At 42.1% G+C, this 25,343-nt stretch overlaps 2 protein-coding genes across 6 annotated transcripts in view; one reads left to right on the forward strand and one right to left on the reverse strand.

The window, feature by feature from the left end:
• ASPH (aspartate beta-hydroxylase) overlaps positions 1 to 25,343 on the reverse strand; it is a 123,238-nt gene that overhangs the window by 50,767 nt on the left and 47,128 nt on the right. For 4 of the 5 annotated variants that reach the window (XM_036397610.2, XM_054518550.1, XM_054518553.1 and 1 more), the window contains 5 exons: positions 22,310 to 22,348; positions 20,936 to 20,977; positions 19,482 to 19,535; positions 18,456 to 18,500; positions 22 to 63 (listed from right to left, as the gene is read on the reverse strand). In XM_036397610.2, the coding sequence (XP_036253503.2) occupies positions 22 to 63; positions 18,456 to 18,500; positions 19,482 to 19,535; positions 20,936 to 20,977; positions 22,310 to 22,348 (222 nt within the window). The remainder of the gene's footprint in view (positions 1 to 21; positions 64 to 18,455; positions 18,501 to 19,481; positions 19,536 to 20,935; positions 20,978 to 22,309; positions 22,349 to 25,343) is intronic. The other variant, XM_054518552.1, reaches the window with a different exon arrangement.
• On the forward strand, positions 10,155 to 15,588 carry LOC118695829 (eukaryotic translation initiation factor 3 subunit F-like). The gene is made up of 2 exons (XM_036397634.2): positions 10,155 to 10,748; positions 15,094 to 15,588. Exons 1-2 carry the CDS (start codon positions 10,281 to 10,283, stop codon positions 15,271 to 15,273), a joined length of 648 nt encoding a protein of 215 aa, XP_036253527.2. The 5' UTR covers positions 10,155 to 10,280; the 3' UTR covers positions 15,274 to 15,588.

Raw genomic sequence — 25,343 nt, forward strand, 5'->3', positions numbered from 1 at the left:
GAATGTTACTTTCAGACTTACCTTTTTCTGTTTTGTCTTGTTCAGTTTCTTTTTCACTTTTCCCTAGAACATTAAAAATATAATTGCATTGAAATAAATTTATGCTAACATTTTATGATAGGAAAGAGATACAAGAAAATTACAATTTATACTCAAAACATAATTGAGTCAACAGGAATTTTTTGTTTCATTTTTATTTTTTAAAATAACCATAGATCATTTTCTGAACTATAGTTACCTAAAAGGTCTTTCCCTGCAGATGCTTCAAATATGACAATATTGCTTCCATCACAAAACATTTCACAGAATTTCTCCTCTAGATATTTAATAGATTTTGTTGATATACACTTACAATGCAAGCTATTTTGCAAGAAACAAAATCTGTTTACTAATTAAAAGATACTGGAAACACTAACTTAATACACAATACATTTGGTTAAAATGTGAAAAACCAAATCAATCAGGTACTTAAGTCTCATTTTTAGAAGTGACTTGGGCACTTGGAAGCTTTTGTCTTTTTTCAACTTCTAAAACAATGTAACAGGTGTTTTGCAAACATCTGACTGCAGAGGTAGATGTTAACTAAGCATCAGGACAGCCTGTAGCAAAGGCAAACTAAATCCTGGACAAAAATCATGTATGTGTACCATGAAGGTGGTAGATACAGAAAGATCTTCCCCCCCCCCCCCCCCAAAACCACTTTTTGATCGTGCCCTACTCTACAGCATAAAAAGCATCTTGCCTCACAATTCTAACACTGTTATTCTGTTTCCATTTCCATTTTTTCCCAATAAGCTTCCAGTGTTTCCTCCTGATAAACTTAGAGAACACTAAATAGGGAGGTCTGTTGCCTTTTTAGCTAGTTACTATCCTCTTTAACATATAGTGGTTAATTTTGAGGTATTCTTACATATATAAAAAACATTTTCTTTAATTTCCAAGTCATTTAGAGACACCTTCTCTGAATACTCAGTCTTTACTGCTTTTTAAACTGACTGCTCAGAAGCATTATAGTGTGAATATGACATTTTAAAATGCAGAAAAACATTGCATTTTTTAGTGAAGAAACTGGATTATGCACACACATGAAAGCAAATTTTTTAACACTCTAATTTCACCCTTTACTATAGGCTGACAACTGCTATTCCTGAATGTAGGGACACTATAACTCTAATTTATATTCAGTACAAGGCAGAATGAGCATTAACTTGATTATACGGTAAATTAAATAAATATGGTCATGCTGAAAGTCATTCACCTCTTCAATTACATCATGAGATCTAGATTGTCAATTAAATTGTAAGGAATGACAAAAGATCTATAGGATCAATTACATACTAGGAACAATTATTACTGTAGCAGTATATCAATGAAAGCATTGTGCAGTACTTCCTAAAACCCTGGCCTCTGTATTTTTTGGCACATATCATACAATCAATAAAATTGTTATATGTCATCCAAAACACTACATTTTAAAAAGAGCAACAATGCAGCCCCAGATGAAATAATAGTTTAGTTTTACAGTTTTCACACAAACCAGTTCATATACTCATATTTCTATTTTTACCACCTCCCATTACCATGACACATCATGCTAGTTACCCACCCATTTTCCACGTATCCTCTCCTTTATCGGCAACACTTGAGATTTTCACCTGACCTGTTCTCTCTACCTCATTCTAGGTCACTGGATAACCTGCTTCCACACCTTGTCCAATCTTGGACATTCATGTTACTTCTGCAACTTCTTTGCCATTACAGCAAGAAAAATGTATATGACCTCATCACTCTAAAGCCTGCTCCTATCTCCCACTTCTTGTCTGGCTTCACATATCTTTATTCCTGAGACTCATGCAACATAACCTACAGCCCTCTATAGCTATTTATGCACTAGAATCAGTTCTCTAAAATCTCAGACTATTTTCAACCTGTATTCTGCTAGATTAGTTGCCATTGACTTCACCAAAGCCTCTCCAATGATCTTTAAATACTCCCACTTTTCCTCCTATGTAGCTGCTTTTGAAATTCATCACAACTTGATCTTGTTAGCTCTGAAGCTAAGAATTCACACTTCAGTAAGAATTCACTTCAGCATCATATTCAGCACATATTGCTTTGTTCCTTCCACACTGATCCCTAGCATATTTCAATGGTGCAAAAGGTTTTAATTATGCTATTTTTGACAAAGGCTTAAAAATGTGCTCTCTCAAAGACAGGGATATGATAATAAATCTTGAGACTATTTTTTCATCAACTTAAACCAACTGTAGCTCAAGCAAACAAACAAAAAAAACTTAGCTTTTCAACCCACTCTCATCCTTTATGCAATGTCTTCATATCCAGCAAAATAATTCAAAGCTGAAAATCACTGACAAAACAGTTTTAGCTAATCTCTGCAGGCTAGGAGTGCTATCAGTATATAACGAAGGCACCAGGGACTCCCAAGCAGGTTTCTACCAGGAAGAATAAATTTATTTTTCATATTACAACTAAATGTTTGACTGCATATGAGAACAACCCAAGTCACAATTAAAAATGTGTTTCAGACCTTGTAGATTTTACAGGAATCTCAATCAACACTATAAATGCCCAACACAATTTATTTACAGATATGTAATTTTTGAAACATGTAAAATTACAAATGATGTTCGATTAAATCATCACATTTTTCAGTATCTTTACTATATGAAATCTTAGCCATTTTCCTTACTTCCTAGAAAGAAGTGCAATGATATGGTACTTTTTCAATTACAGAGAATGTTACAAAGTCACTTAAACTGTAGTAAATTGGCAGTATTAAAATACAACTTTAGTATTCTACTCTTTGCTTACTGCTATTTCTTCCTGTGATTTCAAAAAAAAAGGAACTGAATCCAAGATTTCATAGATTCACTGACATATAACAAGTAGGTAGCAATGTGAAAATATTAAGGAAAAGGTAATCTTCTGACTTTTTCTTAAACTACTATTCAGCAATACCAGACCATTAAAGCTATGGAGGTGTCTGAAAACTGAAAAAGTCAAGGAAGAATTTTGCTTTCACAGAAGTGCATGGACCTTATCAGATTTCTGGTTTAAACTATGGACCATAACCATAATATTCTGTATGCAAAACAGATATATCACTTTTCCCAGACATTTGTGTTTGTTAAGAAATGCTATCTCATCCATTATAAGTTACAAACAGAAATGATGTTTCATGGAAAAAATTCAGGCCTAGCTGGTTGCAGAATGTCAATACTCCAAAAAGACAATCACAACACAATTATAGAAGACACAGACCTTAGCATACTGTCTATTTCCTTCACATAACAGCAGCCAGAAATAAAATTAATTTATTTTACTTGCTACTTGCCCCTTGTAAACAATACTTTCAAATATATTTTTTAATATTCAAATTCACAATTAAAAAAATACTAATCAGTGGCTGAGTCAAATATTTATCCCTATAGCTAATATTTAATACATTTGGGAATAAATAATGACACTAGAACGACAAAGATATTCTTCTGTGTTTTATTGCAGCCAAACATTAAAATGGTTTAAATATACATATTCTTAATAGTCCACTTGACCTTGCTTAGCTTGGCATTTTTTTGTAAACATGAAGCACGTAAAATCACATACCCAGTTACAAAATACTAAAATTCAATCACAGCGTAATATACTCTCACAGTCCCATAATTCTACAAATAGGCTGCCACTGTTATATAAAAAGTCCTCCATTCACCATTCTAAAATAATTCCCAAGATATCTCACAAAATATGGCTTTGTAAAAATTATTGCTCTGCAATTCACAATCACAGGTAATTTTACTAGAATATCCCATCCCAAAACACATCACAGTCTAAGAGTATTATTGCTTTCCTGAAAAGTCTAAAGATACCACTTTGGGACATGTGTATTTGTTGATCAGATGTAACATATGGAGTCTTACTGACATCCCAAGCCCAAAACAAGGGCAAGCATATATGATGCCCCTTTCACTACAAATGTAAGCATCTAAAACCCTGACTTCAAAACGGTGTTACAGAAATTGAAAGTCTTCCTGTAAACCAAAAGGCAACCAGCTGTTAGGGTTACCAAATTGGTTTTTCTTTTTATAAATTTATCTTACTTTACTTCTCCTAAGGTCCTGTAACAGGCTTGGCAACTTCCTAAAATCACAGCAATTATTCCTGAGCCAAAAAGGAACACATGCAAAATATCAAAGAATAAAATATGTCTTTGTAATTGTGGAACAGCAGCACAGAACAGGTAAAAAGCACACCTGTTATATTAAAATTCTAAATCACTCACAGTACCTAAATTTCAGATGTACCATTTTTAAGAGCATTCATAACAGTAGGTCTTAAATTCTGACATCATATTTTTTTTAAGGTTGAATTTCCAAGTACTTTTTTAAAATAAAATTTGCAAATCAAGTATTTATGCAAATTTGACTTTTAAAATAATTTACTGAATATAAAGCTTATTAAAGCCAGCTTTTGAGATCATTATATTGGTAGGTGAACCAAAATGGAATAATTTAACTGAATTCAACCTGATTCCAGCAACTCAGTCTTGTTGCAATCTCCACTGACTCTCGGTCAGGCTAGCATCTAGTAGTCTCGAGAAATTTTTGCTTGAAAAATTCAGATGAGCATAAATAAAAAGTGCTAATTCATGCATAACAGGTTTTTGAAAACTCTAATTTTGTAATCTGGCCTTTTACTAGTATGAATTAAACACACATTTTATACCTTGTTAGGGTATTTTAAAAATCACCTGAAATTCATGTCGTTAACTTTTGACATAACATCAGTGCAAAAAGATATATGTCAAACTTCACAGCATAGTGTGTGCCTGATTAGTGTTCTTTAATAAAATGCAATTAGGCTGTATTCTATATCAGCAGTTATGAAACATTTAAAAATTCATAACATCATATGTTTCATTTGACCAAACTGCTCTGCACATACTGTATGAATCCACAACAAAAGATATATATTAAAATCTGAAAAAAATGTACCTGCTGCTATGTTATAAATAGAATATTACCAGTTGCTTAAACAGTACATGAAATGCAGCTCTAAGCTGTAACTTTGTCACAAACACAGAAGAAAAATAATGACTTCACTAAACTTGACCAAGGGAAAAAAAATATCAGACAGGAATGTAAACTAAACATCCAAGTGTTAAAAATGCTTACTAAAATGACAGTTGGCTAAAACCCATTTACAACATCTTAGTGTTCATTCCCCAAACCCTGAACTGCTTGGTAATTACATCATAAGGTCTATTTCAACCATCTGCTCCCCTTTTGTAGCGTATGGTTAGGACTGGTCCTCCTGATGTAGGGACTTTTCTTTTGAAGCTTTAAGTATCTGAAAAAATAAGGGGAAATCTATATTAAAGGACCAACCAAAACACAACTTCCTCTAAAACAACAACAAAAAAATCTTAAATGCTAAAAAATGCAACTTTGTATCAGACTAGTTAATATGAAAAAGCTATCATTTCTAAGAGCTATTTTATTGAATATTTACAAAGTTGCTGTATAAGGTGGGAAACAAACTTTTAAGTATTTTTCCAGGCAGTAATTTTTTTATCACCATATGGCACTTTATTTACCTTGTAAAGAATATCTAGGCCAGGCCAGAAATCCATTTAAATATTTTGATTTTGGTTTTGGTTTGGTTTTTAGTGTTGGTTTCACTTTGGGTTTTATTTGTTAAAGTCAAAGGCAACCAGAAAAGAGGAGCCAGGGAATGAGGAAGGGTCAAGGTTCTAAAGTGGAAACTTCCCTACATATAAGGGGTTTCAGCAGTTGGTAAAATAAATGTAGAGTTTTAAAAATGGCAAGGATACAAGGCAAAGGGGAGGAGTGGAGCAACACTTAGATATTTTAAATCTAAACACATACAAGCAAATATAGAGAGTAATGGTATCCCCCAAACCTGCAATGTGTCCCTAAAATATGTGTCCAGCAAGTACCACTCTATCACAACCATTGCAATTTATGTGCCAGTGTAAAGCATGATTAGCCAGAAAATCCAAATCAGTAATACTTCAAGCTAGTTTATCAAACCATTAGTTTATAAAGTCCATTGGTTTATAAAAGTGCAGATTATAACAGCAGAAGTATCCTACATCTGGAAGAGAATACTGGCAATAATTTCAAAAGTAAACTCAGAGAATTGGAAAACCGGACTTACAGGTACCTAAGGATGTACTTGACTAGTATGAACTTTCTTGTGTGCCCTGAAGTCAGCAAAAAACTTTTGACTTGCACTCCAGCATATTCAAATCCCACACCCAGTGTTTTCCCTGGTGATATCAGAATGTTCCTAATAGCTAAATTCAATCTCTGAGCTATCTCCTGCTTTCTTTCCAAAAAACTAAGTTCTTATGTTTTAGCTAAAAACCAAACTACTCCAAACTTGATACAAACTGGTGCCACCATGATTCAAATGCAGTTGCATAATTTAAACTACTAAAGAATAAGGAATGCATAGTGACATTCCTGAATTTCTTTTACACTACCTGAAGTTATGTTTGCTACTGCTTAAAGAACAGGAAATATTAGCTTTGAACAACTGATGAAATAAAATCACAAACAAAGAAGAAAGTCTCCTGACAACAAAATCTCCCATACTGAATCCTCCATCACAAAGAAGATATAAGAGAAAACCAGGAAACGTGAAAGTCATAATCTGAGAGGAAAATTTGAGAGAGATGTTGCTTTCAAAATGAAATATTCAAATTAAAAAAAAAAACCCAGGTAAATATACTTAATAGCAGAAGAACTAATAATTTAATAGAATTTTATTCGTTGTCAGTAGTTTATGTCCTATGTTTCTTTTGTCAGTTTCCCAAAATGCTACTTGAACTTTATGTGTTGAAACAATAAGATTTTTAGGAAAAGTTATAAATACTGGTTCTTCTGCCTTCAGAGAGGCTCCCAGACAACTACACAAATCATAAGGATTCCTAACTTAGTGCAGTGCTCAGAATTTGTGCTGATCAAATTATTTTCATTTTCTACCTCCTAAACAAATGATCATGAACATTGTACTACATCTAATAATTACTTGTGTCTTTAATAACTGTAATAACTATCTTTAAAACACATTTTGATTGATTCTCTTACTTTTTCCCTATGAAGGGAAGAAGAAAATAATTCCTTCCTTCGAGTGCTGCTGCTATTATGTGTTTCCAAAAGCTGTGCCAGGATATATGTCAAGATAATTTTGTGATTTAAATGGTGTGTTGCACTAATTTTGAAAACAACCACAGGTAAAAAAAAGAATACATCTAAAAGATTTATTCAGAAATGCCTTCAATTTCCAAGTAGAACAAGCTATTTCTCATTCTAGCAGTGTTTGAAAATGGCAAGGAGTCTCTCAGTATCACAATACGACAAAAGGAGAGTGGATAACTAGGTTCAATTCTACCATCTTATTTGCAAATACATCTGCAATTAGAGGAGTGATCATTGCCCTCCGCTTGGCACTGGGGAGGCTGTATCTCAAATCCTGTGCTCAGTTTTGGGCCCCACACTGCAAGAAGGACACTGAGGTGCTGCAGCTTGTCCAGAGAAGGACAGAGCTGGGGGTGGGTCTGGAGCAAAGTGTCATAAGCTGAGGGAGCTGGCGTTGTTTAGCCTGGAGTCAAGAAGGCTCAGGAGGAACCTTACTGCTCTCCATAAATGTCTGAAAAGAGGTTGTAGCCAGGTGAGGGTCAGTCTCTTCTGTCAAGTAGCAAGAGATAGTTTGAGAAAGCAGCATTGACTTGCACCAGGAGAGGTTTGGATTGGGTGTGAGGAAAAATTTCTTCCCCAAAAGGGTGGTCAAACATTGGAACAGGCTGCCCAAGGAAGAGGTAGAGTCCCCAGCCTGGAGGCATTTAAAAGATGTGTAGATATGACGCTTGGGACATGGTTTAGTGGTGGACTTGCCAGTTTTAGGTCTAAAGGGTTAAGGGTCTTTTCCAATCTAAATGATGCTATGATTCAATGGCCTATTTTGAAATCCATCACCACTATATAAAACACCTAAGTTGTTTTTTTTTTTTGTGAAGGTAGAAAAATTAACTTACAGCTGCAAGACTGAGCCATAAATTACAATACAAAAAATTGATAGAAATATGATCCAAAACCCCAAGATTTCAACTTGGCACTTCTATGCTGAATTGAATTTTAAAATAGTATCTTTAATTCAAGAAATCATCTCAATATCCTCAACTGACATTGTGTGGAGGAATTATCTACTGTTGAAATTTTGTAATACTTCTTAAGGGTCTTTTTGTTATTTTAACTTTAAACAGCAACCTCTTCTGAGAGAAAACATCTTTTCCTCTTCTCCAGTTCCAAATTAATGCATAACAAACTGAGTGAAGATTATTGTTGTGGTTTGTGTTTGGTTTGTTCCGTTCCCCCCTCTCCTAGCTTGGCAAGTTGGTCTGGCTCAAACCCCCAGTTATGTCAATCACGGTTTTCCCCTCCTCATTTTCCCTCATTATCCCTTATTTGTCCTTGTATCCCCTCCCCAGGCCTTCTGCCAATCACTGGCACCCCGCCCCAAGTTCCAGAATCTTCCAGCTAGGGTGTCGAGTGACTGGCTGGTTGGCCTGGGCTCCTCCCCTGACCTATCCCCATTGATCCACACCACCCATCAGTCTTCAATGTATGCAAATTTTCGTTCTGTGATTGGTTTCTTGTGTACCCACCCCTTCCCTGTAAAACCTGGTCCCCGGAGGGGCCCGGGGCTCCTCCTCCGCTCGCCACCTTTGGGTGGCCACCCTGCACTTCCCCTACCCTGGATTAAACCAAGTTAATTCACCCAGCAGAGGAGGGCCGTCTCTTTTCTTCACTCCTGCGGCGTGGTTGCTTCAATATCGGTGACTGTTTCCTCTCACCCCACCCACGGTCGGCACATGCTTCTGGCTTCGTGCCAGGGGAGTGCCGGTGTAGCTGAAGGTGGCTGGATTCTCTAAATCCCTTCAGCCGGGCCCCCCTTAAAAACAGCCACAGCTTCAGTTGCTGGCGCCCACGCGGGGCCCCTCTGCATCGATTGCCTGCTCCTGGTCGGCCGGATTCGGGACCAGTAGAGCCTGGACTTACAATCTTCGCAAGGACCCTACGGATTTTGGACTCCGTCCTTTGGACGCAGCAGCACCCCGAGGTGAGCAGGCCCTCTGAGGCAGCGCTCCCCGGGGACCGGACGGGACCTCGAGCACCCCGAGCCGTCCGGCCGCAGGACCCGCTTCGCCGCGCTTTCCTTTGATCGCCCACCGGACACGTGAGTGTTTCGCCGCTCTCCCTGTCGTCCTCCCCAGTCCCCAGGGTGTTCTGCCGCCCTCCCTTGATTTTACAGGCAGGGGCCGGTGGGTGGTCACCTTTTAGTTTTCGTTTTTCCTTTTGCGTGGCAGATTGGGCTCGAAGTTCTTAGTAGTGGACATTTGACTTCGTGGGAAGTCTCTACTAGCTATGGGTGCTAAGCTGTCCACTGCCCAAAAGAGACTTATTATCCAAGTTGAGGGAATCCTTGTTGGGGGGGGAATTGTTTATGAAAAACCTGTTGTTGGAAAATTAATAAAATGGGTCTCTTCTGAGTTCCCGGAGGTTTCGCCTGACCTGATCAAAAATCCGGCCTTTTGGCGGAGGGTTAAAACTCGACTCTCGGAGTTGTTCAGGCCAGGCGACGCTTCCCTCATACAATTGGCCAGGCTTGTTGCCCAAATTAGAAAAATATTAAAAGAAGAAGGGAGCTCAGAACAGGCCACAGTTCGAGTAAAACGTTGCCCCAGTTCGGTTTCCTCACCCTCTGTCCCGAATACCCCTTCCCGTACGCCCAAACTTAAAACCGGGATTCTGAAGGGGGCACCCCCCCAGACCAGCCAGGCGCAGGGAGTTCCATCATCCCCTGGCCCTCTCCAGAATACCCGGTCCCCCCGCCCCGAGAGTTCTGGCCAAACTCTCGGGGGCTCCTCGACTTGTCCTGCCTCCCCTGCTCCTGTCCCCAAACCCCAGAGTTATGTACCCCAGTTCGTTGAATCCCCAGTTTGCCCCGGGTCGCCTCTGGTTTCACAAGATGGCCGCGGCGTGGCCCAAAATGGAGGCGACCGCATGGTCGAGATGGCGGGAAAACCCCCATCATCCCAGAATCCTTTTCTTCCAAGTTCCAACCCCTTCCTGCCTCTCGGCCACTCCCCTTTCCCCGCCCCTTCCCTCCCGACCTCCCCCCAGCTCCACCCTCTATCTGACCCCTCCCATCTCGTTTCCCCGCCTCCCTTTCCCATGATAGCTCCTCCCATCGTTCCTCCCACAATCCCGCCCCTTTCCCCGCCCACCGCTTGCCACTGTGCCCCGCCTCCTGCTCCCGCCTCCGGGGACGGCCCCTCGTCATCGGGCCGCCCAGTCTCCCGCCACGCCCCCTCCTCCCCTTCTTCCGGTTCCCACGCCCCTCCCTCCGGTTCCCACGGTTCGGGGCCCGGGGGGGGGGGGGCCAAAGGCCGGGAACCGGAGCCGGCCATGGTACCATCGGCGGCTCCGGTTGTTTACCAGCCAGAAGCGGGTGGGGGAGTGCGTCGCCAATGGGTCCCATTAAGTCATTCACAAATTAAGGAGCTGGTCAAAGCCCAAAAGGAGTACGGCCGGGAGAGTGAATACTTCCGGGGAGTTTTGGAAGCAACACTCTCCGAAGCAGAGATCACCCCCTTCGATGTCCGGCGGCTTTTCACTTGCCTGCTGAATCCATCCGAGCGGGTAATGTGGGAAGCCGCCTGGAGGAGGGGGGTGACTGAAGCCCTCCCAAGCCTGTGGAGTCAACCCCAATCGGGAGTTGATTTCACAGGTCGCCCTTTGGCCATCGACCAGCTCCTGGGGACCGGGGACTGGGAAGATGGGTACTCCCAGGCGAGTACCCTTCCCCGGGAGGCTCTTAAAGCGTCGGCAGCTGCCGCAGAAAAAGCCTTTTTGTTGCTGCCGGGGGGCGCGCCCCCAACTGCCTTTTCTAGAATCTTTCAGGGTCCAGACGAGGCCTTCCTTGACTTCGTGGAGAAGTTGAGGAAGGCCATTGAACATCAGGTGTCGGACGAAGGAGCTAGAAGCACCATCTTGCGGGAGGTGGCGTCCTCAAATGCCAACCAGGCATGCAGGGATGCCATCCTCAGCCTGCCCCTCCACCCGGCACCGCAGATGGCTGATATGTTGGAAGTGTGCGCGCGTAAGGTCCCGCTACTGACCACCAGGGACAGCGAAAAGAGGAGGATTCAACCTCCCCGGGTCGCCGCGGCAGAAGAGCCCTCCACCGAGCAGGGTGTTGCAGCAGCTGTTTCGTCGAAGTCCTCCGCACCTTGCCATTTGTGTGGGAGGACTGGACATTGGATGCCGGACTGCCCCCTACGGGCAGAATTTTACAAATTTAAAAGGGAGCAGGGACAGTTGGGGGCCAACCCCCCAAAAAACTAAAATCGGAGCGCAGTGCCCCCCTGCGCGCTGACAAAAATCAGGCGGGCCATTTATCATCATCGCGTAGGGGGAAGGGAGATCAGGGACCGCCGCCAACTAAATGTGACCAATACTTACCGGACTTGACTTCTGTTTTACCAATTCAAACAAGACCTGTGCTAACGACCGCTTCTGCTTTTGCACCCTATAGGTTGCGGCTCTCGGAGGCTCTCCACCTGAGGACCTCCGACCTTCAACTCGTTGCTGTCAACCCGGAGTGCCCAGGTAACTGGGGACGGATTCGCTGCAAGTATGTTGTGGTCGGTGATACTAAGCACACGCCACCGACGGTGAACATTATCCCGGGCCTCTTACCATCGGACCCGGGGGTGTTCGCCGTCGGCCTGCACTGTGTCCAGCCCCCCATCTTTTTGCCTAAAGGGCAGATTGTAGCTCAGGCAATCCCAGTGCCTGAAATAACCTGGGATTTATATCAAACATCAGAAAACACCACGCCGACCATCGCATGGGCCCAGGTTTTGGGGCACGAAAGACCTTGCCTCAATTGTTATATTACAAAAGGGGGGGAAGGCAAACAGCTAAAAGGCCTTTTGGACACTGGGGCGGATGTCACGGTCATTCCTTCTCGGGAGTGGCCGTCGCATTGGGAGTTGCAAACCGCGCCTGGACACGTCCGTGGTGTTGGGGGTTTACAATTGGCCAGACAATCTAAGAGCATCGTGCAAATTACGGGGCCTGATGGGCAATTGGCTTCTATACGCCCATTCGTTTTAGATTATACGGAGCCCCTGTGGGGGAGAGACCTCCTAGCCCAGTGGGGAGCCCGAATTGACCTTCCAGCGGCTCCCCAGGTTTTTCGGGCGGCGGTCACTGATGAGCGCCCTACCTGGAAGCTCAATTGGAAATCAGATAAGCCAGTCCAGGTAGTGCAGTGGCCGCTTAATAAACAGAAATTGGCGGCGCTCAAGGAGCTCGTTGAGGAGCAACTACTTAAGGGCAATATCGTGGAGACCACGTCACCGTGGAATTCTCCCGTGTTTGTCATCAAAAAGCCCAATAAGGACAAGTGGCGGCTTCTCCACGACCTCCGCCAAATCAACAACATTATAGAAGATATGGGGCCTCTCCAACCAGGGATGCCCTCCCCAACGATGCTCCCACAAAATTGGGAATTGGCTGTGATTGATATAAAGGATTGCTTTTTTCAAATTCCCCTCCACCCGGACGATGCCCCGCGTTTTGCGTTCACGGTTCCTTCCATCAACCGTGAGTCCCCAAGCAAGCGCTACCATTGGCGGGTCCTTCCACAAGGCCTAAAGTGCAGCCCAGTGATCTGCCAATGGTACGTCGCTTCCTTGCTGTCCCCAATACGTGCAGTGGTAAACGATGCCATCATTTACCATTACATGGATGACATCCTGGTGTGTGCCCCGACCGCTGACATACTTGGCCACGCCCTTGACCTGACAGTCGATGCGCTGGTTGCTGCAGGGTTCGAGCTCCAACAGGAAAAAATTCAAAGCGTGCCGCCTTGGAAGTATCTGGGCCTGGAAATTACTAAGAGGACCATTGTTCCTCAGAAATTGGCTATTGTAACAACTATCAAAACCTTGGCGGATGTTCACCAGCTGTGTGGATCTTTGAATTGGGTAAGACCTTGGCTGGGCATACCAACAGAAGACCTGGCCCCCCTTTTCAATTTATTGAGAGGGGGAGAGGAGCTAAGTTCTCCCAGGACCCTTACCCCAGAGGCGAGGATTGCACTAGAGAAAATCCAGAGACTCATTTCGGCTAGGCAGGCCCACCGCTGTCATCCGGGCCTGCCATTTAAATTCATTATTTGCGGCAAACTGCCACACCTCCACGGGGTGATTTTTCAGTGGGACAACGCCACCAAAGGCAGGGACCGGGGCTCGAGTGACCCCCTCTTAATCATTGAGTGGGTGTTCCTCAGCCACCATCGGTCCAAGAGAATGACACAGCCTGCTGAACTGGTGGCAGAGTTGATCCGGAAAGCTAGGCTGAGGATCAGAGAGCTGGCAGGCGTTGATCTTGCGTGCATATACATTCCTCTTAAATTAAATTCGGGCCACCTAAAACAAAAGGTAATTGACAGCCTCCTGCAAACGAATGCAGCTTTGCAGTTCGCTCTAGATAGCTACTCCGGCCAAATTAGTGTTGATCGGCCGGCCCATAAATTATTCAATCAGGAGTTCGTATTATCTATAAAATCGATCCAGAGCAGAACTCCTCTAAAGGCAATGACCATTTTTACTGACGCGTCTGGAAGATCCCATAAGTCAGTCATGACTTGGAGGAATCCCCAAACTCGGGAGTGGGAGTCCGATGTCACCGAGGTTGAAGGTTCACCTCAAATTGCCGAGTTGGACGCAGTCGTCAGAGCCTTTGAGAGGTTCCCTGGACCTTTCAATTTAGTTACGGATTCAGCCTATGTAGCAGGTGTAGTGTCCAGAGCTGAAAATGCTGTGCTGCAGGAGGTGTCAAACCCAAAATTGTACGACTTGCTCTCCAAATTGGTTCAATTGGTCTCCCACCGAGAGCAACCCTTTTATGTCATGCACGTGAGATCACACACCGATTTGCCGGGGTTCATAGCGGAGGGCAACCGGCGAGCCGATGCCCTTGCCGCCCCTGTTCAAGTGGCCCCGCTCCCTGATCTCTTCAGTCAAGCCAAGATCAGCCACCAGTTGTTCCATCAGAATGCGCCTGGCCTGGTTCGGCAGTTCCATCTGACGCGCGAACAGGCCAAGGCCATTGTGGCTACATGTCCTCACTGCCAGTCCCACCAGCTCCCTTCTGTCCCTCTCGGAGCTAACCCCCGTGGTTTGTCCAGCTGCGAGGTGTGGCAGATGGACGTAACCCATTATCCATCATTCGGCCGCTTTAAGTTTGTACATGTCTCTGTGGACACTTTCTCTAGTGCTGTCTTTGCCTCTGCCCACACAGGTGAGAGGGCTGCAGATTGCAGGAAGCATATGCTTCAGGCATTCGCGGTCCTGGGCATCCCTAAGGTAATCAAAACAGATAACGGCCCAGCTTACAAATCCAAGGAACTGCGGAGCTTCCTACAGCAATGGGGAATAGAACACAAGACCGGCATCCCCTATTCCCCGACAGGCCAAGCCGTGGTGGAGAGGACCCACCAGAGCCTTAAAAGGGTTTTGGAGCAACAGCATTCGGCAGTGAAGGTGGAGTCCCCTCACATCCGTCTCGCACGGGCGTTGTATACTATCAACTTTCTAAATTGCTCCTTTGAAAATCTCAACCCGCCCATAGTGCGACACTTCGGGAAGCACGAGGAGCTGCGACCTAGGGCCAGGCCCCCGGTCCTCATTAAGGATCCGGAGACCTGGAAAACGGAAGGGCCATTTGATCTCGTGACCTGGGGTAGGGGTTACGCTTGCGTGTCCACTCCCTCAGGTCCGAGATGGATTCCATCAAAGTGGGTCAAGCCCTACCGCCCTAAGCGGGGTGCAAAACCGGAACCGGTCCCACAGGTAGCAGAGGCGTGCTGGCGGCGGAAACGGCGGAACTGGTGGGCGAGCCACCATTGACCACGGTCCTGACCCCCCCCCTCTCAAGCCAGACCTTCTTAATTTATATTTCTGTTTCTTTTTAGTTGATCTCCCGCCTGCATGGACCCGATGACCATCATTACCCTCCTGACAGTCCTCCTTATCGAGACTCTACCACCACCTGCGAACCCCTGGATAGTTCCCCAGCCAAAGGCGAACGTGTGGAGGACCCTCGCTCAAGCCATGGGGCAGGAGCACATCTGCCTGGACCTTGGCTCTGCTGAAGACCCGATGTCGTCCTGCCTAGTGGGGATCCCTCTCCCTCCTTTTGAGTTTCCTTACCCCTTTAATGTTACTTACAATCCGCCCCTCATGGTAGACGCCCAGAACGCCTGGAGGGACGGGCTCAGGAAATTGACCCCCCTGCAGTCCGACCCCCCAGAGCTCCATCTAGTCGGCTCCGCTAGAGCATCGGCTTGTATCTGGTTTCAGTATTCCCCCCTTTTCGGTTCCTCGAGGTACTCCTTCATCGGGCCGCCTAGCCCGGAGTACCAAGCAGCGCAATGGTGCAATTTCACCATCCGGTTGCCCTTTGCATCTACCTCGGACACCAAACCGCTGGCGCTGCCCCGAGGAACATTTTTCATTTGCGGAGACCGGGCATGGGCTGGCATCCCCCCTCGTCTGGCCGGAGGCGTCTGTACGTTTGGCAAGCTGACGCTGCTTAACCCCAACGTCACTCAAATTAGGGATTGGAAATATAAGAGATCGCAGTCTAAATTGGCAATATCCAAAAGAGATCTTCGTGATTTCGACCCAGACTGCGACTCCAAAATTGAACATTGGGCCAAACCAAAATCGGTCGCGCTCACTCTCTTTTTGCCGTGGGTGTCGATCGCGAAGTCTCTGGGTGAATTGGGCCGCCTGGAGTGTTGGGTGGCAAAGCAAGCAAATTTTACCTCGGCTGCCTTGACTGACCTCCTCGCAGACGAGGAAACAACTAGGAAGGCGACCTTGCAAAATCGGGCGGCCATCGACTTCCTCCTGCTACTCCACCACCACAGCTGTGAGGAATTCGAGGGCCTGTGCTGTTTAAATCTGTCATCCAAGGCAGAAGATGCGAGGGTCTCCATACGCAAGATGAAAGAGCTCGTCCACGAGGTTAAGAGTGAGACATCGGACTGGCTGGGGAACCTGTTCAAGGGCTGGGGACTGTCAGGATGGGCCGGGTCCATAGTTCGGTCTGTCTTATATTTTGTTTTAGTTATATTCATAATTGTCATCGCCTGCTCCCTAATGTGGGGATTGGTTAAGAGACTTCTGCTGAATGCCTCAGCGGCCAACATAAACCATCTGGAGCTTTCAGATGTCGAGGAGGACCCTGCCTCGACTTCAGACTCTGAAAGCATGAGCGGTGGAAGCCTGGACTTTAAAACAGCACAAGAGACAACTGCCGCCTGATTATAAGGGACTGTTTGTTTTCTCCCTTCCTTTTCTTTTTAAAACAAAAAAGGGGGAGATGTTGTGGTTTGTGTTTGGTTTGTTCCGTTCCCCCCTCTCCTAGCTTGGCAAGTTGGTCTGGCTCAAACCCCCAGTTATGTCAATCACGGTTTTCCCCTCCTCATTTTCCCTCATTATCCCTTATTTGTCCTTGTATCCCCTCCCCAGGCCTTCTGCCAATCACTGGCACCCCGCCCCAAGTTCCAGAATCTTCCAGCTAGGGTGTCGAGTGACTGGCTGGTTGGCCTGGGCTCCTCCCCTGACCTATCCCCATTGATCCACACCACCCATCAGTCTTCAATGTATGCAAATTTTCGTTCTGTGATTGGTTTCTTGTGTACCCACCCCTTCCCTGTAAAACCTGGTCCCCGGAGGGGCCCGGGGCTCCTCCTCCGCTCGCCACCTTTGGGTGGCCACCCTGCACTTCCCCTACCCTGGATTAAACCAAGTTAATTCACCCAGCAGAGGAGGGCCGTCTCTTTTCTTCACTCCTGCGGCGTGGTTGCTTCAATATCGGTGACTGTTTCCTCTCACCCCACCCACGGTCGGCACATGCTTCTGGCTTCGTGCCAGGGGAGTGCCGGTGTAGCTGAAGGTGGCTGGATTCTCTAAATCCCTTCAGCCGGGCCCCCCTTAAAAACAGCCACAGCTTCAATTATCTTTGCTGAACTTCTTGCCCATACTGTCAAAGATAAAACATCTTTTCCTCTTCTCCAGTTCCAAATTAATGCATAACAAACTGAGTGAAGATTACCTTTGCTGAACTTCTTGCCCATACTGTCAAAGATAACTACTGTTTGTTCCTACACTGATTATAAGCTTTGGTTAAGAATACTTCATGTTCATTATGAAACAAAACACTTTCAGTTAATGCATCTATTAAATAATAGCTATGGCTTCAAACTTTCCAACACACCACATGGCTGTTGTGATAAACAGCTTGGAAAGACCTTGCAGACAACACAGTTATGCACCAATAGAAGCATTTCAAACCACCTCAGCTAAGGTTCAGCATACAAACTCAAACATGAACTAAACTATGCCTCCAATCTGTACTGGACAACCACAAAAGGCCTCCTGGATTTTCATCACTTCTCTGGCTATTTTTGGCATGACTAAGAACCTACAAATACTGTAAGGAAGAAAAAAACAACAATGCAGAACTCCCTGGGCACTACATCTTGTAAGAGCTCCTGCATAGTACAAAGAATAACTAACCCAGAAAGGGAGTCAGGCTAACCAGCACAAAACAAAAATACAGCTGTTAGAGGTCTTGGATTGCAGGTTCTCTGATATACTGCCCTGAGATACAACTCGGTGTTCCACGCAACACAACTAGTTTGGTACAGCCATCAAATTAGCAAATTGCAATAGTTAACTCCAAGAAATGCAACAATATGCAGTTCTTGAATTTAGAAGCCACTTATGTGTGCTAAAAATGGTTTTGGTAAAATCCATGTCTACTACTGTCAGGCAACAGATGGAAAAACTGGAAGTGCTCTTGTTCTTAAAATTAGTTATGCCAAGAAAAATGTGATGCCATGACAAAACAGTCCCTGTTTCCATATCAGTGCCCAAAGAATGTGTCACAGTCAGATTCCAATAGATCCAACTGACACACAGAGAAGTAACACTGTCATTGTCCATGATAATTGCTCTGGAGAGGAAGCACATGCATATTGAGACCTGAAATTGTTGTATTTCCCTTTCAAAAGTATTCAGTTCTATCTGAAATCATTAAAATAAATTCTAAATTAAAACTACCTAGTTTATTTGGAATGCTTTTATATAACCCAGTAACTATCATTGGCATTTATCAAGTATAACAGAAAAATTAATGCTTCTAAACCAAGAAGCAACTTTGACAATAATGATATCCCTTTGCAAAGTAATTTGATTACTAATTTCCATGTAGCTACAGCTTCACTTTTTTAGGAAAAAAACCAAGCATCCAATATTGACTTACCCACTTGAACATCATCTGAATAATCTTCAGCTTTAACAGGATTTTCTGTAAATAAAAAATCTAAATGTAATTCAAACTCAACTGCTTCCCAAATACTTACAAAAAGCCCCCTTTTATTTTTTTTCCACAGTGACCTATTAAGACTGCTCTGTAATACTATTTTTGCAGAAGTGGGATGCAAACTTCTTCTTTGGCTAATTTTTTCCAAGAGAAAGACTCATACTTAAGTAGGCCAATGAGCCTATTGTAGGACTGTATAGTTTCAAAAACGATACTTCAGATTTCTGAAACTGTACTATCAAAAGCACACATATATCAGTTTCACATGCTACTACAGTATGGGCTTAGAAAACATCCATATATACCTATTATTTTTCTAGCTGTAAGTGTGAAATACTTGACTTCAAAATTCAGTTACTTTTTATTTCTATATGTATGTTTAAATTAGACATGTCACACATCACCTAGTGCTACTATTGCTAACAGACTGAAGTCTGCACACATGCTTGGAAGGACACAGGCTCACCAGAAAAACTTCACAATAGCCAGGATGCTGGTTGTAAATAACAGGAAGAACTGAGGAGGGGAAATACATTCTCTGATTTGAGAAGCCCATAAATAAAGAGCTCAAAGCTTAGGATACATTCCACTTGATTCCTTACATATACCCTCTTTCCTGAGTATGCACACCTGACTGGCTGATGGGAAACAGAGCATGGAAAAGATATTTTCAGTTCCATCATATAACCAAATACGGTCATTTTTATCGGTACCAGTTTTTCTGTAAAAAAGCACTCCTGACTTCTAAAACTGAAGAGTGCTTTCTAAGCCATTAAATATGTCATTAAAAAGCCCAAGATGCTAGATTCCAAGAGCACAGACATATTTGTCCTTGAAAGAAAACAACTGTAGAAAAACTTATTAATGTATTTTTATTGCAACATAGAATCTTATTCCATAGTATTTATCATTCTCATTTATTAATTTTTTAAAGTAGCAAACGCATGGAAAACACAATATACAAACCTGATTCCTCTGGTTCAATGGACACATCATCTTCTGTTTGCTTACTTTCTATCCCTAGATAGAAAAGAAGTGTTGAAAGTTATTCACGTTACATTCATAATTTTGTTTTTATCCCAGCAACCACACAATTTAATTAGTATCAAACAAAAAGGAATACTTAAATTACAAACTAAAACAAGTTCAGTTAACTGAAGAGTAGGAAAAATGGTACTAAATGCATTTCACATCCAAAAGTTTACCTGCTAGAAGTAGGACTTCTACTGCACACACCAGAAGGATTTTAGTTACAATTGTTGTTTGTGTGAAACAATATGTTATCTCTTTTAATCATAAAATAATGCATTTGTTAAAATTGAAAACCTAAATAAATATAGCATTAAATCCTACACACAGTGCTCAGACTAAACTGTTTAGATCACTTTCCTCTAGCTGACTCAACCAACATCATGTTTGAGAAAAACTTCTTAACAAAATTTTAAACTTCTTAGAGCAGATCTTTAAATTACATTTAACACAGTACTCATTTAAAATTCTTCAAGAACAATACAGCAAACAAAAATTTACAACATAACCTTTCTGAGTAGCCATGAGGGAAATTACCAGAGAGCTCCAATTTGAGCAATGGAATAAGCACTTCATAAAAATGCCATGAAGTTCAACAAGACCAGGGTCAGGGCAACCTCCAAAATCAATGAATACTGGGGGAAGAAGAGATTGAGAGCATCCCTGTGGAGAATGACTTAGGTATTCTGGTGGATAAAACACTGGACATGAGCCAAAAGTGTGCACCCCCAGCCCAGAAGGCCAACTGCATCTGTGGATGCATCTAAAGAGGAGTCTGTTCCCAGATCCCCTACAGAGTGCTGCATCCAGCTCTGGAGTTTTTAGTACAAGACAGACATGAACCTGTTAGAACAGGTTCAGATGAGGTCCATGAAGATGATCAGAGGGCTGGAGCACCTCTCCTAGGAAGGCAGGCTGACAGGCTGGGACTGCTCAGCCTGGACAAAAGAAGACTCCAGTGAGACCTTTCCACAGGTTTCAATAAGGGATCTTGTAAAAGAGATGGAGAGAGATTTTTTTTACTCATACCTGTAGCAACAGGACAACAGATTTAGAAGTGAAAAAGAGGAGATAGAGATTGGACATAAGGAGACTTTATATGATGAGTGTGGTGAGACACTGGAACAGGTTGACCAGCGCAGTAGTGGATGCTCCATCCCTGGAAGTGTTTAAAGTCAGGCTGGACAGAGTTTTGAGCAAGCTGACTAAGAATAAGATGTCCCTAGACATGGCAGGGAATTTGAACTAGATGATCTTTAAATATCCCTTCTAATCCAAACTATTCCACTCTTCTATTCTCAGCTGTGTTTTTGTTTTGTTATTTTTTTACAATTATATTAATAAAGTATAAGTGGAAGAAAAAAGCTTTTTCAAGCTATAAAATTTCATACCTGAGAGGTCTTTAGCAATATCAAAATCTTCATTAATTTCCTCTATAAGTATAAAAAGGAAAAAAGTGTATAATCAGCTTGGTTTTTTTAAAATCTGTTTTTCAAACATAACTATTTCATCAAAACACTAAGATCACAATTATAAAATATATACCTGGCCCTGTGGCTTCATTCACCCCATCCTCAACAGCTAAGAATACATTCAATTTGGAGCAATAATGAAGTCAAGCCCTCAAGCAATGGAACTTACACACTACACAAAAGAACAGAGCTAGCAGGTTGACATGTTTACCTGACATTAACAAGCAGACACTTTGATGAATTCCAGGGGAAAAAATACACCTTAAATATTCTTTTCTGCTTCACTAAATAGCTCTTCTATTCATCAGCTAGTTATTTCAATTGTACCTTTTCAACAATTGTTGCCTGGATTATGATAGGATAACTGAAATTTTAAAACCACTTCTTCATCTTTCTAAATACATTCAAGTACTCCCATGTTCTTGCTTTGCAGCATCAACTCCATCTCCTAGACACAGTGAAAACCAACCAAAAAACCTGCATACCTATAAACTTTAAAAGTCTTATTTGGATAAACATGCAATTAATTTGTGAGTCCTAATTTCTTTCTTGAAGCACAACAAAGGAACTCAACAACTTAATGGATTCTACAGAAAAAATAATTTATTTTTGTTTTCTCTTAATATGGCACTTTTTAAATTCATTTGACTGTCCTCTTAAGATTATGATAACAAAGGTGACAAAACAGATTGTTACCATTTATTTGCACTAGAGAACTTCTTGACTTCCTTCTAAACTAAATGATTGTGGGTTTTTTTCAGTCAGCTGTCTGAGATGACCCTCAAAAGAGCAGGCATTTCAAGACAACAAAGTATACAGAACTCAGAGAGAATACTACAAACAAATAATTTGAAATTACTTCTACTAATTAGACAAAAGTTCCAGCAAGAGGTCTGCATCACAGCAGAGCAAGCACTGACAGCCTGTACATTTTGAATGATCTTCCACACTGGTTGCAGGGTTATCAGGAGGGCTCATTACAAGAAGCAGTGTCTGTGATGAACTACTGTGGTCCAGGTGTCCACTAAAAGCCTCAGACTCTGTGTCAGCTGAGACCTTCAAGATGAATCCTCAAGGATGGCATATTAGAACAAAGTTTCTCAGTTCACAGTCAAAAATCTGACTTCATAACGATACAGGCTGCAATGAACCTTTGCCATAACTAGCAATGGCATGACTGAAGGTCACACACAGATTGTGTGCTTCAATACATATAAACAGCAAGATTAAATCTATTATCTTTATGCTAATTTGCCTAAAATATTTTTTGTGTATATATATATAGGTATATACCTGTATCTTGAGTCTCAGTCTGCTTTTCATGTTTTGGTTCTGAAAGGAAAGAAAAATAAAGTTCCTGGGTGGTTGATATGCACGAAGTATTCTAAAAATTTGGTTAAACGTACAGTTATTTTGTTAATGACAAAAGCAAAAGCATTAAAAAAAACTTTCCCTGGTTTGAGGGCCTGAATAGATATATGAAGCCTTTCTGGAGCTTGTAGTAGAAATTCTACATTAAAAACCCCAAACCATATGTGTACATATAGCTGGAATTTCAAGACCTTCTATCACACAGATGAAATGTTGAAAACAATTACAACAAATCTATCATTCTGTACAGTTGCTGCAATTCTTCTACATTCTTAATCTTTGCATAGATTTAATCTTTGCACAGTCTAATTTTTGTAATTCTGAAGAAGAAATAGATCAAGAATATTCATTATTTAATTTTAGATAATGTCTGAAAATAGACAAAATGCTATCCATTGTCTGAATTTTCAATATACACTTACTGTGAATTTTAGACTGAAAAAGGTTTGTTCAGTTTGGATAATGTAATCATCTAACAGGTACTAATCCTCATCTGAAAAAGGCCATTTACATAACATTAAAAAAACCAAAAAAAAAACCCCACCTTTATATTATCGCTGTATCATTTAAGATATTGTTTTATGTTACTAATTGTTGTGTGGCTCTCCCCATACTCCTTTGAAAAAGAGTTCTTATAGAATATCCTTAAAAAACATTCAGAACTCTTTCTTTCTAATGAAAATCTCAAGGTTGCTTTCTTTCTCTAGTTTCATGGCCAGAAAATGTAGGAAACTCTTCATAAAACTGGAAGTTATGTACAATGACTGAGTTCTTGTATTCCAAATGCTATGATCAATCATTTACACACTCCACTGTGGGCACTTATTTCCACTAAAGAATTTTTAAGATTAGCAGTAACCTCAGTGATGTGATTACAGCGATCCTATTAGAGCAGATCCTGATCTGAATTAAGAACCAAGCCTCACAAAGCCAGAGTCACAAAAGAAATTGGACTGCTCTGGCCAGCAATCATCTTGCACTGTCTTTAGCTTTGAGAACTCTAGAAAGCACCAGGATTGAAGAAATTATTTCACCAGAAGATCTTGCCAGAAGAGGGGAAGCGTGTGTTAGAAATGGGGAAGAGAAATTGACTCAAAGCAGTACTGCTGCTGATTTCACAGACAACTGCATCTGAAGGCTTTAATGTGAATCTTCTCGTGGGGTTCAACTGCAGTTTTGGAGCCCATGCCAAAACCACAATCTTCACATTTGAGAGGAAGGATTTCAGATCTCCACAATGGCCTCCAAGCATTCTCTCACTTCAGAAAAACGGAACCAAAATCTCTCTTCTCCAAAAACAAAGTGAATCTGTTTCACTTTCAATCCAACCAAAACCATGTCAAAAGGTACAAGAAAGATAGGCCTAGAGACAAAAGGGATGAAAAACAGGTGTAACTGCTAAAATGGTGTCTAGCACATGAACATGCCCTGAAACTCCATGGACTGAACTCAGACTGAACTGAGAAGGAAAAAAAATGGTGTGTGACAGAAAGGCAGCCTCATCTCACTGGTCTTTTTCTTCTCCACTGCTCCAGGCTGGAGCTCTGAAATGAAATTCCTCTAAAAAGTACAAAGGACGCATTGTGCTTTCTCTCACAACCAGAATGCCTTCAAGGTGGAACTTGAAAGCAAGGTAAAATTATGTTGTGAAAAGGCAAATTTTATCAAGAGGAAAGCAGTTTTCCATGGATTATGTTGAACTGTGGAAATAATCTACTACATAAAGAAGCTTGACAATTTAATAGCCAAGAATAATAGTTTTTTTGACAGTCACATGCTACCTTACAATTTCTTTTTGAGAAAAAGAATGGAAGTTCCTATTCTCCTTATTGTCCAAATCAGAGGACTGGCAAGAATAAAGAAAGTGTAGGGGGATTTATCTGATACTATTTAAAACTCTCATTACAGTCCAGAGAGGCACTGCTGCCTCCTGAAGTAAATGAATCACTGTATTTTGTGAGTCACAAAATACGGTGATTCACTGTTACTGTGTTGGGGTGCCAGAAGAGATTGCAGAATATTAAATGCTTTTGGAACTGATTTTAAAAAAAGCTGATGCAATTTACTTTGTAACCTTCCTGATCAACTTAGTCAAAAAGGAGATATAGATGTCTCTTCATAAGGGCATGGAAGCATTTTCTGTTTGTGTTACCACCACATATGAAAGAGCATGAAAAGAAAAGATTAGAAGTTGCACTTCTTCATATCAAAGTGTGAGAAGCAAGAGAAGTGACCCTTGATTAGGAATTGATCATAAAATAACTATGTCCTGGAAAGGCAAGTAAAAAATAAGCCCTGGGAAAAACCTAGAGTCACTTGCCTTTCTATCCGATTACTGCTGAGGCATTTTGTCAAGGGCACCATAACTGAGGCAAATAATTATTTTCTGCACAGGCTAAGGACACCTTTGGGCCACTGAAAGTCTTTCAGTGGAATTTTGACTTCTATCCCAAAGGAGGATGTTGGAATTTACCTCCTGATAACAAAGAATGTACCTCAAGGTTTTCTGTTGCAAATATTTTGAAGAAACCCTGTCCTTTGCTCAGGTTACATAAACATGGGAAATAAACAATAGTGCCTTAAAGGTATGTTTAACTCTTCTGAAGTGTGGTAGTCTCCAGAAGGATATCACAGCGGGAATCACAATCACACACCTTTGTTTCAAGGCTGTGACTACTATTCTTCTTGTTTACTTTTTGATTTGGTCTCAGCAATCATTAGCAAATCATCAACCAAATCAAACTAAAATGGTAATTGCCAAAGAACTAGTAGCAGAGACAAGATGAAAAGGTGATACTGAGCTAAACAGATGCAGTAAACCACATCTGACCTGGGCAGGATTTCACAAGGAAAAAGGCATGGCAAAGCCTTCAACATTCTTCTTCCACATATGTACAAACTATGGCATTAGGACCAGTATGGGAATATAATGAGTATGCATACTCTACACTTGGAC

This window comes from Molothrus ater, chromosome 1 (genome assembly GCF_012460135.2).
Source record: "Molothrus ater isolate BHLD 08-10-18 breed brown headed cowbird chromosome 1, BPBGC_Mater_1.1, whole genome shotgun sequence".
In the NCBI taxonomy this organism is placed as follows: domain Eukaryota; kingdom Metazoa; phylum Chordata; class Aves; order Passeriformes; family Icteridae; genus Molothrus; species Molothrus ater.

Bases quoted from the DNA above. Each gene is read 5' to 3' on its own strand.
- LOC118695829 (XM_036397634.2), top strand. From the start codon at position 10,281: ATGATAGCTCCTCCCATCGTTCCTCCCACAATCCCGCCCCTTTCCCCG. The intron at 10,749-15,093 runs GTAATGTGGGAA...GTTTCTTTTTAG, and splicing joins TGCTGAATCCATCCGAGCGG to TTGATCTCCCGCCTGCATGG.